This window comes from Narcine bancroftii, chromosome 1, assembly GCF_036971445.1.
Source record: "Narcine bancroftii isolate sNarBan1 chromosome 1, sNarBan1.hap1, whole genome shotgun sequence".
Taxonomy (NCBI): Eukaryota; Metazoa; Chordata; class Chondrichthyes; order Torpediniformes; family Narcinidae; genus Narcine; species Narcine bancroftii.
The window spans coordinates 493,570,364-493,585,973 of NC_091469.1; the positions used below are offsets into that span (position 1 = coordinate 493,570,364).

The window sequence follows — 15,610 nt, forward strand, 5'->3', positions numbered from 1 at the left end:
GTAACAAGATGTGAATGCATCCTTGTACTTACAAGATAAGAGAGACATTGATGGATTGAGAGGCAGGAAGCTAGCAGGGAAAGGATAGCAACAGTTTTAGTCATTGGACAAGTAATGATATGATGATGTTCTAAGCACGTATCCAAGGGTATAAAAAATCACCATTTTGCTGATAATGGCAGAATGCATTCTCCGACTAACATGGTTAGTTGCAAGTGTTACAATCCGGTAATAAAGAACAAAGAACCCTGATTTCGACTCAGTCTGGTGTTTGTCTCACTCATTCATGAACAAAGCAGACCTAACAATTTGGTGACCCCGACGTGATGGGTGAGTGAACACTGGACGACGGTTTCTGTTTTTTCTGACAATCATCTCAGCCGGCTGATAAAAAGGTCCAGAGAAGCCTGTTTTAACAAAATTCTCTTTTTTTTTTAAAATCTTTATGATTGCCAGTAAGAACTGGAGATCGGACAAATTAGACGACCACAATTGAAGGTCGCATGCCAGGATTGTAACACGTAAGTGATTACAGACAAGATAAAAGTCCTTAAGGTGTTTGAATGACATTTATTAAGTGCTTCGCAAGAAACTACTAGAGTTTAAAAGTCTTTATTGTGTCGTTGCAAAGTCCAATAGAGTGAGAAGGTGGTCTATAAACAATTGAGGACCTGAGTTTTCTGCCCTAAACTGGTTATTAAGAGGAGAAATCTCCCACGTGAAGGTTGGGCTTTGAAAGAAAACAAAGGTTCAGGCTTATTGGCCTCAATTGTATCTGAGAGACTGACTTATAAATGTCCGGTAGGTATGATAATGTCTGTACACTTGAGAAGTTAAGAATTTATTTCCCCAATTCGCCGTGGTGGAATACCACAGCAGACACTAGAGACCTTGAGACAACAAAAAAAGTACTCAGGGACGCCTGCCTGGTGAACAAGAACGACGACAGAAGGCTGCGACAGCTGTGTCCGGATCAGGTAGGAGATATTAATGAAAAAGTTGACAAACTCCTAAGAGACACCCAGTTTATTCGAAATACTTTTGATAAGTTAAATGAGGGTATTCCCAACATCACCAAGGAGATAAAGTTACGTAAATTCATAGATTGGTACAGGGAAACAGGACAAAAGTATAGCCCAAATATTTGGTTTTCTAGTTGTAATTTAACTTTCAGACCCCTTTGGGAAAACAGAGAGTGGAAAACGAGCAATCAGAGTATACAGGACAGTCTGAAGTCAATTGGAGGACAAGACTTAGAGACTATTCCTTTAAAAGATATTAGTCATCCAGCTTGCAAGGAGACATTTTTAAAAGCAATTTTCGTTGACATAGATCCCCTAAACGGACAAAAACCTAAATTAAAACAGGCATTAGAAAGCGGTCCTGCAGCTATGGCTGTACAGTTGCCTGCTAAGACTTTTGACCAAGTTATTAAGGAAATTAATCAGGAATTAGAGGAGCGAAATACCAGTAATGCGGCATTGGAAAAACAAAAAATGCTCCGAAAATGTGTAGACCGCTGGAGGAAGAGGGGTTGGTTACCCGGGGGCACTGAGATGTTCCTGACAGGTGAGGAAAAAAAGAATTTTAAAACGTAGAGGCTTAGATAAGCTGGAAGAAACAAAACACAGAAGGGAAAGGAAAAGTGCCTGTTTCCAGTTTCCAGCCACGAAGTGTCCGGGTTTGCTCTCTCCCTCCCTCCTTTCACCCTCCCCTCTCTCTCTTCTCTCCCCCTCTCTCTCTTCTCCCCCCCCTCCTCTCTCACCCACTCCCCCTCCCAATCCCAATCTGTGGCGGTGCTGCCCTGAAATCCCCAGGTTGGGCAGGGCAGAGAAATACAATTTGGTTTTAATTTTGTGCCCACAATTCCAGCTCCGCATCAAATGGGATCCTGTTTTATCCTCTCTCCCTCCCTCTTTCCCGCACCCCCACCATTGCGGGATCAGGGCAGACATTGTGGGCTGACGTGTAGCTCACTCGAGGTGGGAGGGAAGGAAGGAGTGATAGTTCCCAGTGGTGGGAGACCCAATCTGATCCAGACCAGTGATCACAGGATGAGAACCTTTTAAAACCTTTGAAACAAAAGTGTTAATCTGAAGACTTTTCTCCCAGTGGGGCCAGTGCAAGGCATTTTCTCTCTCTATCTCTTGTGCTCTGTGTATCTGCCTCTCTATCTCTTTCTCTCGCTATGCTCTCTCTCTCTCTTTCTCTCTCTCTCTCTCTCTCTCATAGTCTCTGGATGTATGTGATGTCATGTATGTACTCTGACAATAAATCATTTATAAGTGAGTCTTATACAATTAAACAAAACGGGACACAAAACAAAATCTTTAATCGCGAGTCAGCAAAAAAGAGGGTGAGAGACAAGGAGATGCAGTACCGCGATGTCCTAGCTATATTCGAAGAATTTGGTCTCCCTGATAACCCACCTATTATGGCCCCTGTAGAAATAGCTTGTAGACCCCCGCCCTATGTGGAGTCACAAGGTGCCCCTGGCACCCCAGATGGGATACTGGAGTCACGTCCCTTATATCCAGATATTGAGACACTGGGGTGTGACAAGAACCTCGGGAATAGGGACACATCAGACGAGGTACAGGCCCCTTTAATAAAAATAGAAGGGGGAGTAATAGATGTGGAGACCCCTCTGGAGTCCAAGAAAATAGAAAAGGAGTTAGAGATACAGAAATGGAACATGAAAAAGGTTCAGGATAACATTAAAAACTTAAACAGAGATATTAATGTGCTGGGGCAGATCAGTGAGGATCAAAAAGAATTAATGGTAGGTGTATTGAAGGAAGTGGAAAAGATAACTACAACACTGTCAGGAGAAATTAAAGCTGAAGGAATGGTAATAGGAGTAAAGGACGAAAAGTGTAGTACAGATGAGGAAACGAGATACGATCCACCATGGGAGGAAAGTAAAAGGAAAAGACTCGGGAGGGAGAAAAATAGACATGCCTACCTGGACATAGTTAGGACAAAAGAGAAAGATGTGAAACAACTAAACTATGGCCGAAAAGATTATCTTAGAGATGAACGTGACCAATATACCTTTGACCCTGAGACATTGGAAGCTGATAGGGACAGTGACAGTGACGAAGAAGAGTCAGAACAAGGTGAGTAAAGAAGGAGCAGAAATCCCCAAAATTGAGATATCAATGCCCATTACTGATCACGGGACGGGGAACTCAAAAATATGTACCCTGGTCACGAATGGACTTAGAGAGTTTAATGAAAAAACTACCTCCGTTGAGTAATGGGGCTAGTCCATGGATTTCTTGTTTTGAGCGAGAAACCTGCCAAGAACAATTAGCACTCGCAGATGTCAGAACTATCATGATAAGATTAAAGGCAGAAGGGGCCCTGAAGCAAATAGAGAGAATTGTAAGAAGCAGTAAATTGGGGGATGAAATAGAATTTAACCCACTTCGGAATAAATTTTGGGAAGCACTTAGAGAAACATTTCCTACACCCTATAGTTTGGATGCCTTGGTAACCCTTCAACTAAAGGAAGGAGAGACTGCACACGAGTATTTCACTCGAGCATGGGACTTATGGGAAACAGGGACTGGAGAAAGACCCGACCACAGCCCCTTAGGAAGGGCTCACTTTCGTAATGGGATAATAAACGGACTACCTGCTACGGTTCAAGCAAAATTAAGGGACATTGTGGGAGTAGAGACAATGTCAGAGGATTTGTGGAAAAGACACCTGACACATGCAATCAAACGACATCGTCAATCAGAGCATGCTAAGTCAGAAAGTGCGTCCCAGAAGGAGGTGGACAAAACAACCGATAAATTGGTGAGAGCCATAGAACATATAGGGGTTAAATTAGCGGCCCAACAGATAGTCCCACAGGTCATGGGGCCAGTGATAAATCCGGGACCCCAAGTAAGAAATGGTTGGGAAAGACAGCTAGGTACAATGTATAGAGGGGAACATGCAGTATGCTGGTACTGCCAAAATCCTGGACACTACCAGCGGAACTGTCCGGAGGCTGGGAGAGCAAGGGGAAAAAGATTACCCTCTATTAGAGGCTATCGGGGAAGAGGAGGAAACTTAAGAGGACAAGCAAGGGGTAGGGGTGGACACATTGATGGGCCCCAGAGAATCGGGGGGTGGCAGAGTGATCAACAAGTCCAGGCACCTCAGTGTAATGACTATATTGAGGAAGGTGCTGAATTTGATTATTGAAGGTGCCCTGGAGAATCAAAAATCACGCCTCCCTGGGAGCCACCAAAAATTTGGGGGACGGTAAATGGAGAAAAAATTGAATTTATGGTTGACACAGGGGCAGCAGTTACGACAGTGATTAAAAAACCCCCAGGGAGCACATTTTCGGGCAAAACATTATCTACAATAGGATTCTCCGGGATAAGGGAAACAAAGCCCTATACAGATAACATCGACATGACATTTGGACGACAAAGGGTTAAAACGCCTGTCCTGGTTGTGCCAAGTTGCCCCATTAATTTATTAGCAAGGGACATTCTTACCAAACTAGGAATAACCATACAATGTTCTGAGAAGGGCCTTCGGTTAACATACCCAGGGGATACAATAAGAAGGGGAGGACAGTTTATAGTAATGACCCCATCTATCGCTTCAGAAGACTCTGTGGAGGTTAGTATTTTCTGGAGTCGGCTACTGTATGATGAACCAGGCCCAGGGCTGGTTAAACAGTTTTTTGAGTGGAGGGCCAGTATTCCTCGGTATGGGGATTACCATTCTCCACTAGATCCTATGCATGTTACATTAAACTACACCATCCACCCGGACCAGGAATATGAGGAGAGGTGGGACTCTCTAAAAGAAGGGAAGACAGAAACGATACATTGTCCATTTATCTTTGTAGGTAAGGAGGGAATAGCTGCTATGGTTGTCATGACAGAAGAACAAATGGAGTGGTTCTGCTTAGGAGTAGAAAGTGTGCCTCATGTGACCTTGGGTATTGCCAAAGATCATCACGCTCGACAGCTGGGTCCGATGGTAAAGGAAGCGATAGGGTGTGAATACAGGCAGACAGAAATCCCGGGATATTCCACCTCGGAGGGAGGAAAATTTGTCAGACTGAATATTGAAGCATGGGACCAGGTAGTGAATGAGAAAGTAGAAAGAGACCGAGCCATAGAAGGAGAAAATATTGATCACAGAGACTCAGACAAATATCTTTCTAATCTGAGTCCACATATATGGACAACGGGGCCCTATGATGTGGGAGTAATAAAAGGAGAGGTATTTCTAGAATTGGCCAACCCCGGGCAGAAACCAATATGGAGAAAACAATACCGCTTGTCGCCCAGTCAGGAGGAGGGTATTAAAGGAACGATAGAAGGGTTAATGGAGTCAGGGGTTTTAAGGGCGGCACCTGACAGTATGTGGAACACGCCCATCATGCCTGTTCCCAAACCGGGTAGAAAAGACTGGAGGATGGTACACGACCTCCGGGAGATTAACTTGGCTACCAAGACCATCGGGAGACCAGTCCCAGACCCATATGTAGCACTTAGGGCTCTGAGTCCGGAGCACGAATACTATACTGTCATTGATCTGGCAAACGCATTCTTCTGCTTGAAATTAGCTGAGGAATGCCAAGACTGGTTCACTTTCACTTACCAAGCACATCGGTACACATACACTAGATTACCTCAGGGTTATAAGGACAGTCCAGGACTGTTCAATCAGGCCCTTAGCGAAATCCTAATGAAATTAAAGCTCCCGGAAGATGTTACACTGATTCAGTATGTAGACGACCTACTATTAGCAGGGAAAACGCCACATGAGTGCCTGACAGGGACAGCAGTTTTACTCAAGGGGTTAGGCGAGGCTGGATTTAAAGTAAAAAGGTCGAAATGTCAGATCGGAAGGAGGGTGGTAACTTTCCTAGGAAGACTCGTGGGTAAAAACGGTACGGCCATGTCTGAGGCACATAGAGAAAAGATACTAGGGTATCGAAAACCTACTACAGTACAGGTCATGCTTCCCCGGGCTCTGAGCCTAATTAAGGTGGCGGGCCATTCCCCAGATAACACAAAGGAAGGGAAGGGAAACACGGCGGCTGACAGGGCAGCCAAACAGGTTACTGGTTATCATGAACATATACAGGGGATGATTTTGAGGTCCCATAACAAAAAAAATGAATCTGAAACTAAGGAGACTTGTAGCAGATTGAATGACTACACAGATGAGAAGGGAGAGGGACCCCCACCGAATATTGAGCACCTAATAGAAATACAGGAAAAAGCTAGCCCAAGTGAGAAAGAGGAATGGATGAAACGCGGTGCCACTCGACAGGAGATCAGCTATGAAAATCAGACAGTACATGTTTGGCGCTCCCCTATAGGTACGATAGTTGCCCCTCGTCAATTACTCCCACTATTATTTGAAGAAGCTCATGGGCCGACTCACATTAGCGCCACCAAAACTTATAATACGCTTAAACAACATTGGTGGAATCCCCACTTACGCGAGCACATTGACAACTTTAGAGCTGAATGTACTATCTGCAACGGGCATAACCAAAGGATCACCTTACCCCACCCGCTTTTACGATTTCCAGTACCGACAGCCCCGTGGAAAGAGATCTATATTGACTATACAGATATGGGTACTGACCTTAGGACAAAGGAGGGTTACCGATATCTTTTAGTGGCAGTAGATAGGTTCTCACGATGGGTGGAGGCTATTCCAACAAAGAAAGAAGATGCGGATAGTGTAATAGGCTGGCTAACGCGAGAGTTAATACCCCGCTATGGAGTCCCCAGCAGGATATGCTCTGATAATGGGTCTCATTTTAAGAATGAGCTGATCCGACAGGTTGAAGAATACCTAGGGATCAAACACCGTTTTGGTAGTGTCTATAGGCCTGAGAGCCAGGGGTTAGTAGAAAGGGCAAACAGAACGATAAAATCTAAATTAGGGAAAGTTTTAGGGGGGACCAGGTTGAATTGGGTTGAGGCATTGCCATTAGTACTGATGTCTATGCGACAAGAGAAGGCCAAAGATACCTTCCTGTCACCGCATGAGATTCTAACGGGTCGACCCATGCCCGGTCCAAAGACTGATCCAGCATGGGTTAAGTTGTGGGAAGAAAGGGAAGTGGAACTAGATCATTATATGCAGATGCTGGGTAATATGGTTGCTTTAGTTTCACAACAGGTGGCGAATGCTAGTAAGGAGAACCCGGACACCGAAGGAGTTCCAGTAAAGGAGGGAGACCTGGTGTATATCCGTAAACCAGGTAAAGTACATTGGACTGAATTTAGGTGGTCTGGACCATACACTGTTACCGCCGTAACAGATAGGTCGGTAAGAATTGACAAACCAGGGGATCATAATTAGCATCATTTTGCCTACTGTTCCAAGGCAAAACAGCACGTAGCCAGCCTTGATAGAATTGATGAGACTCATGCAGACGATACCGGGGGCCCTATGGGCAGTACTACTAATGGGATGCCAGATAAGTCAGCAGAATAGCTCGGATTCCTGCGGGGCCAAAGTTATTCTAAAGGTAGACATAGACAGGGATAACACCTTCCAGTTCGATCTATGCAGTATAATAGCGTGTGGTTAGAATGAGGCGTCCTGGAGAGGATATGATGTTTACATGTGTGCCTTTCAAATAGGATATCCTAAATGGGGTCTACATGTCTGTCCGTCTTGGGGTGAGGTTTGGTGGTGGACAGGACCCGACACTAGATGGATAAGAAAACCCCTTAACAAAGGGTCCAGCAAACCTTATTATAATTTTTTCACTAAAATCTCCCTGATACGTGGTGCTGTGACCTATTCAATGAAAGGAGAGAATCCCCTGATTTTGACAGTAAAGGCGGGGCTGCGCAACCCGTGGAATATGAAGGGATGGAGCTCTAAGACATGCGAGGGGGGCACAGGGAGAGAACATGGTGTCGGAGACCTCTTCTATCTAATGATTGGAGTGTCTATTAATGGAAAAGATCCTTGGGGAGTGGTGAGGTTCGACTTACTAACATACACAAAGGACATAATTAAACCCACTTCGAAAGAGGGGGAAGTGAGAAAATTCGACAGTACGAAGATGTCCAGGGGAGAGAAGATAGCAATTGAGACAGGTATTGATGAGTCAAACTCCTGGATAGATCAGATGGGTAAATATGCGGACCAAGCAGGCTATGGGAACTGCTGGGTCTGTGCCCGAGGAAGGCCATTATTACGGATGAGCAGATCAATTTTTGAGGAGACAGATGCTATGGACTGCGCCTTGAACCTAATGTCAGAATCCAACCCACTGAATAGGTGTCTGATATGGGAACAGACGTTTCCCATAGCTCCGGCTAATGTAGCTCCCCCTGTCTTTAGATCCACAGGCATAACTAATGTTACTTGTTTTGCCAACAACAACACAGCAGCGCACGTTTTCCATGTGGGTTGGCTGCCCAGCGACTCGTGCAGGACTCATGTTGATCTCTCACATAGCAGTAGTGCAACCCGCTTGACCCAGGCTAGGGCGGATATTTGGTGGTTTTGTGGAGGAAGAGTGCTGTACAACTGGCTCCCCGCTAACTGGGATGGTCGGTGTGCTCTAGTAACCCTTAATGCGCCAGTGCTGATTGTCAAAAGGCAGGAGGGAGACGAGGATTCCCTAGAATTGCGCCACACAGAGAGTTGGCTGTGGAGGAAAAGGAGGAGTGTTGGACTCTTGGGGCCGGGAGGAAGGAACCCTGATGGGGTATGGATTGATGCCATTGGCCAAGCCCGGAATATTCCGGACGAATTTAAATTAGCCGATGAGATTGCAGCTGGGTTTGAAAGCTTTCCTGTTTTTAGTGCAATATTTCCCATCACTGTAAATAAGAATGTTAATAGGATCAACCTTATTCACTATAATGTCCAGCGCCTTGCAAATTTGACCAGGGACGTTGTTGAGGCAATACATCAACAACTGTCAGAAACTTCCCTTATGACACTTCAGAATAGGATAGCGATTGATATGGTCCTGGCAGAGAAAGGTGGAGTGTGTGCTATGTTTGGAGATCTATGCTGCACTTCTATCTCTAATAACACAGGACCAGATGGATCACTCACTAAGGGGTTAACGAAACTTAGGGCATTGGCGAAAGAATTAAAAGCCCAGTCTGGAGTCTCCAATCCTGTTTTATCCTGGTTACAGGGAGTGTTTGGGAGATGGAGCACATTGTTAGGACAACTTTTGCTGGGTTTGTTCATTTCTGTATCAATTTTTATCACTTGTGGCTGTTGTTGTATTCCATGCATTCGAACGCTGGTCACGAGGACCATAGAGAGAGCCTTTGCTGACCGTGATGAACTGCCTCCGAAATATCAAGCTGTGCAGGCTGTGGAGCAAGACTATCTCACATTACAGGAGGCGGAGAAAGTTGCTGAGATCGATCTGGAGTCTGAAGGGGAATGTGATGGGAAGGAGGGATTGTGAATTAGATTGTTACACATATAATTTTAACCTTGCTTGTAACCTAAATATTATAACCTTGATTGTAGAACAAATATTATAACATTGATTGTAACACAAACATTATTAATCAGATTGTAGAACAAGTATTATGAATTAGATTGTAGACCATATGTTAACTTGGGAATTTACTAATGTAAAGTTTTTTGCTTGGGGGCAAATGGGATGAAACTTGTAAACGGGCAATGGGATCGGGGTGACGGATGGGGGGTGTACGCAAAGGAGGGTTGGGGGAGCCCTCGCCCACCAGCCGAACTACCCTGTGAACAGAACCCGTATAGAGCTTGGCAATAATAGGCGAACTAATGTAACGCGGTGGTAGCATAGTCAGGGCGAGATTGTCCTCTAAAGAGGACAAAGGAGGGATTGTAAGGTAAAACATCATGAGATGGGAATGTGTAAGGAGTTACCCTGTACAGGGCTGTAACAAGATGTGAATGCATCCTTGTACTTACAAGATAAGAGAGACATTGATGGATTGAGAGGCAGGAAGCTAGCAGGGAAAGGATAGCAACAGTTTTAGTCATTGGACAAGTAATGATATGATGATGTTCTAAGCACGTATCCAAGGGTATAAAAAATCACCATTTTGCTGATAACGGCAGAATGCATTCTCCGACTAACATGGTTAGTTGCAAGTGTTACAATCTGGTAATAAAGAACAAAGAACCCTGATTTCGACTCAGTCTGGTGTTTGTCTCACTCATTCATGAACAAAGCAGACCTAACAAGTTGTAAGACCACACTTAGAGCATTGTGTTCTGTTCTGGTCCCCTCATTATAGGAAGGATATGGAAGCTGTGGAGAGGGGGCAGAGGAGATTTACCAGGATGTTGCCTGGTTGGAAAATAAGTTTTATGAGGTAAGGTGAGCAGAGCTGGGACTTTTCTCTTTGGTGTGAAGGATGAGAATTGACAATAGAGGTCAACAAAATTATGAGAGGCATAGATAGGGTGGATAGACAGCACCTGTTTCCCTGGGTGGGAACAGCAAACACCAGAGGACAAAGTGAAGGAAGGGAAGTTTAGGGGAGACACAGAGAGTTGTGGGAGCCTGGAATGCCTTGCCAGGGATGGTGGTGGAGGCTGGAACATTAGGGGCATTTAAGAGACTCTTAAGGCAGGTACATGAACAGAAAAAAAATAGAAGGTTACGGGGAAGGGAGGGTTTAGTATTTTTTTGTTGGAATATGGAATATTCCCTATAGATCATTACCGTATTGTGGGTTGAAGGGCCTGAATGCTGCTGGTGTGTTCTATGACTTGCATGGAGAATGGTAGGGCCCGTAGAGTGTTGTTGAACTGAGAGACCACGGGGTACAGGTGCAGAGTATTGTGTGCTGTCTGTTGGCACCCATTGATTTCCAGAGTGGAGGCAGCTGGTGTTCTTACCTGCTGAGATAGGGGTGAGCCAGGGCCTGCTCAGCAGAGAGTCGATGATCGGGATTAAAGACCAGTAACTTGTTCAGAAGGTCCAGTGCATCCTGAGGGGTGGTGCTTGGTAGGAGTTCGTCGATCGAGGTTCTGGGCCTGACAATGAGACATCTTGTCACTGCTCTGACTGAGCTTTTTGAATGACATCTTTCCTTGTGGAGGAAAGTGCTGGCTCACCTGGTCAAAGTCTTCTGAACAACAGAAGCTCCGTAATCCGAGCTAATGGACTGCACGTCTGTGAAGAGATAAAAGAGGTTCAAACGGAGATTGGCCCATGATGTGTGAGGCACTGGTAGAGGTAAACATCTTATTCACACTACATCAGAACAGAAGCAGACACATCAAACCACTTGGTCTCACACTGAACTGCCTCCGAGCACAATGTACCTTGAGTGCTTGTTGGGATTGAGGTTGATTCATAACAGGAGATGGATGGCCAGCAGTAACCCGTGTCTGGCTCCCTCTCGCCTCAGCCAACCTGTAGCTATGCTACATAGAAATCTACAGCACAGTACAGGCCCTTTGGCCACCACGTTATGCTGAAATAACCTAGTCGACAAGGTTTCCCGAATTTTCCCCACTGCATAACCCTCCATTTTTCATGGTTCCATGTACCTATTTAATATTTTCTACAAAGATCTTATTGTACCTGCCACCACTGACAGATCATTCCATGATTCTTTTACCAAGGGAAGCACCTCAACTTCCCCAGGAACATTCTTCTTCCATCTCTGCAGCAATAAAGGTCAATGAACTATTTTCTTCCTTAATTACAGGCTGCAGCTGATGACAACTCTTTGTCTCTGTGGTCTATAGAACATCTACAGCACAGAAGCAAGCCACTTTGGCCCCTCTAGTCTGTGCCGAACCATTTATTTGCCAAGTCCCTCTGACCTGCAGTCAGCCCATATCCCTCCATACCTCTCCCATCCACGTACCTGTCCAAATTTTCCTTAAATGTTAAGATTGCGCCTGTATTCATCACTTCTGCTGACAGCTTGTTCCACACCCCTACCACTCTCTGTGTGAAGAAATTCCCCTGAAACATTTCCCTTTCACCCTTAACCCATGACCTCTGGTTTGTATCTCACCCACCCTCAGTGGAAAAAGCCAATCTATATTTACTCTGTCTATTCCCCTCAATTTTAAACACCTCTATCAAACCTCCCCTTATTCTTCTACACTCCAGAGAATAAGGTTGTAACCTGTTGAACCTTTCCCTGTAACTCAGTTCCTGAAGTCTAGGAAAAATCCTAGTCAATCTTCTCTGCCTCTTTCTATCTTAATGATATTCTTCCTGTAGTTAGACAAGCAAAATCCCCTGTCATTCAGCCCATCAGTCACGGTGTGCCAAGACTAGCTGGCTTGCGTAAGTTGGTGTTGTAACAGGTTTAGGAGCCTTGTGGGATTAGGGCTTTGTGTGATATCTGTAATCATGTAAGTAAAGAATTACACTGTAAAAATGAATGCTTTTATTTAGCTAATGATTTCTGAACATTTTTCACAGACCTCAATTTATTGTGCCAGGTGTCATGAATTATTTTTACACAGGTATATACGTGCCTTCCTTTCCTTCATATTTGAATATGTAGCACAAGCATAAGATTAGCAGCAGGAATAGGCCAATCACTAAGATCACAGCTGATCTTTTACAAGATGTTTTAATCCAATAAATTTGCAGAAGGTGGCAATGGTTAGAGTAGAGGTTAACGGTTACAGCACCAGCGAGCTGGGTTCAAGCGCTGTGCTGTCTGTGGAGAGTTTGAGAGTTCTCCCTATGTCTGTGTGGGTTTTCCTCAGGTTCAAAATGTACAGGGATTGTAGGCCTAATTGGGTTTAATTGGACAGCAAGGACTCGTGGGTTGGAAGAGCTTGTTACTGTGCTGTATGTCTAATTTTAAAATTTTAAACTGCACACAATACTCCAATTTGGCCTCACCAATGTCTCTTACAACTTTACCACAACATCCCAACTCCTGTACTCAATACTTTGATTATTTATGAAGGCCAAGATGCCAAAAGCTCTCTTTACAACCCTGTCCACCTATGACCCCACTTTCAGGGAATTCTGTATCTGTATTCCCAGATCCCTCTGTTCTACCCCACTCCTCAGTGCCCGACCATTTACCGTGTACGTCCTTTCTTGGTTTGTCCTTCCAAAATGCAACACCTCACCCTTGTCTGCATTAAATTCCATCGGCCATTTTCCAGCCCATTTTTCCAGCTGGTCCAGATCCCTCTGCAAACTTTGAAAACCTTCCTCACTGTCCACAACGTCTCCAATCTTAGTCCCATCTGCAAATTTGCTGATCTATTTTACCACATCATCATCCAGATCATTGTTATAGATGACAAACAACAAGGGTCCCAGCACCAACCCCTCAGGGACACCACTAGTCACAGGTCTCCAACTCTCCATTTGGATAACAGTCAGTCTTTGATATAGTAACTAAATGTATGAGCTCATATCTTCCATTTAAGCCTGGTCCACCATTGAATACTGATCTCAACAGCCTCTTTTTCTAATTTAGACATACAGCACAGTAACAGGCCCTTCCAACTCGTGAGCCCAGGCTTCCCAAATAAACCAACTGACCTATAACCCCCGCGTAAGCTTCGAACAGTGGCAGGAAACCAAAGCCCCTGGGGAAAACCTAAGCAGACTCTTTACAGTCAGTGCTGGATTCGAGTCTGGGTGACTGGTGCTGTTACAACATTGAGCTAACCGCTCGGCTAACCGTGCCACCTTTCCCCATACCTCATGATACGTCCAGCAATCCACAATTTTCTGTCGCAGACAACTATATTCCTCTCTGAGTCAAGTAGTTTCTCCTTATCTCCTACCCTCTGGGCCAAGAACCTTCCAGACTCATGTGCCAGGTGGGACCTTGTCAAAGCTATTGACTAATTTGCCATAAAGGACCTTGCCAAATCCATGTAGTTTCTACGTATGACAAACAGCAAACTATAGAACATGGAACTAAACATTCCACTTCCATTCAGAAAATCGCCAATCCAGCCCTGTGTCCTCTGTCTTCTATCACCAAGCCAATTTTGGATCCAAGTGCCTAAACACCTTGAATCCCATGTGCCTTTACTTTATGGACTGGCCCCCCATTCAGGACTTTTATCTTGCTGAAGTCCATGTGAACCACTTGTGTCGGGGAAGGTGAGGGTGTAGACAAGATATGATGGGAGGCAGCCAGGCCTGGAGGGCTCACCTTGCTGTGTGACTCCACCATAGGCTTTTAGGTATTTAAAGGAATAAATCCTGGTGGAAGGTTTTCTAGTGCTGCTCCAGGGAGATTAAACTAGATTTACTATATAACAATCACAGCATGGAAACAGGCCATTACGGCCCTTCTTGTCTGTGATGAAACACTTATACTCTCCCAGTCCCACTGACTTGCATTCTGCCCATAACCCTCCACCCCTTTCCATCCATATACCTATCCAAATTTTTCTTAAAAATATTGTCCCTGCTTCCACCACCTCCACCGGAATCTCGTTCCACACAGACCCCGCTCTCTGAGTGAAGAAGCTTCTCTTTGTGTTCCACCTAAACTTTTTCCCCCAACTCTCAGCTCATGTCCTCCTGTTTGAATCTCCCCTGTCCTTTGTGGAAAAAGTCTATCCACATCTACTCTAGCTATCCCTGTCAACATTTTAAAGCCCTCTATTAAATCCTCCCTCAGCCTTCTACGCTCCAGAGAATAAAGCCCTAACTTGTTTAACCTTTCTCTATAACTTAGGTGCTGAAACCCAGGGATCATCTGGTGAATCTTCTCTCTATTTTGATCACATCCTTCCTAAAATTTGGTGACCAGAACTGAACACAATATTCCAAATTTGGCCTCACCAATGCCTTGTACAATTTTAACATGACCTCCCAACTCTTCTACTCTGCTCTGATTGAAAAAGGCCAGAATTCCAAAGGCCTTCTTCACTATCCTATCCCCCTGAGATTCCACCTTCAGGGAACTGTGGACCATTATTCCTAGATCTCTTTGTTCAACTGCATTCTTTAATGGCCGACCTTTCACCATCTATGTCCTATTTTGATTAGTCCGACCAAAACGAAGCACCTCACGTTTGTCAGCATTAAACTCCATTTGCCAACTTTCAGCCCCACTCTTCTAACTTGCCCAAATCTCTCTGTAAGATTTGAAAACCTTCCGCACTATCCACAACGCCATCGAACTCAGTTTCAAATTGTATCTGGATGAGAAAGATGTGGGGACATGGCAACAAACAGCTAGGTTAGTGGATGAATATGACTTAACTCACAAAAACAACTGTCAAGATAGTCAGCCTTTTCAGTGCCCTCTCCTCCAATCCATCCATATGCATCAATTGGGCAGCGCACTCACACCAGGAGAGCCCGAAAGTGCAGGTTAATAGCTCTTTGAGGGCTGCATAATTCCCTTGCTCCGGAGACTGCCTTAGGAAATCTATGACCCTTGCCGCTGTGTCCTGATTGAGTGCACTCACGACGTAGAAGAAGCGGGTGTCAGCGGTGGCGATGTGCCGAAGCTGGAATTGAGCCTCTGTCTGTTCGGCCACACATGTGGCTGCGACACCCAAAATGTTCAGAGCCTGAGACAGACTACTGGATGGTCACTGGCAATGCTTGATCGTCATCTTTGGGTCTAACTGCCAGTTAGACCTATCAGGGTCACCAATGTAGCGATGAGTGTGGAGAAGA

General features: G+C 44.9%; 1 protein-coding gene across 1 annotated transcript in view; it reads right to left on the minus strand.

Moving 5' to 3' along the window:
- Positions 1-15,610, minus strand: part of mapk15 (mitogen-activated protein kinase 15) — a 112,970-nt gene that overhangs the window by 24,786 nt on the left and 72,574 nt on the right. Inside the window, exons 8-9 of the mRNA XM_069915165.1 lie at positions 11,083-11,140; positions 10,864-11,001 (exon numbers count right to left, since the gene is read on the minus strand). Coding sequence (XP_069771266.1) covers positions 10,864-11,001; positions 11,083-11,140 — 196 coding nt within the window. The remainder of the gene's footprint in view (positions 1-10,863; positions 11,002-11,082; positions 11,141-15,610) is intronic.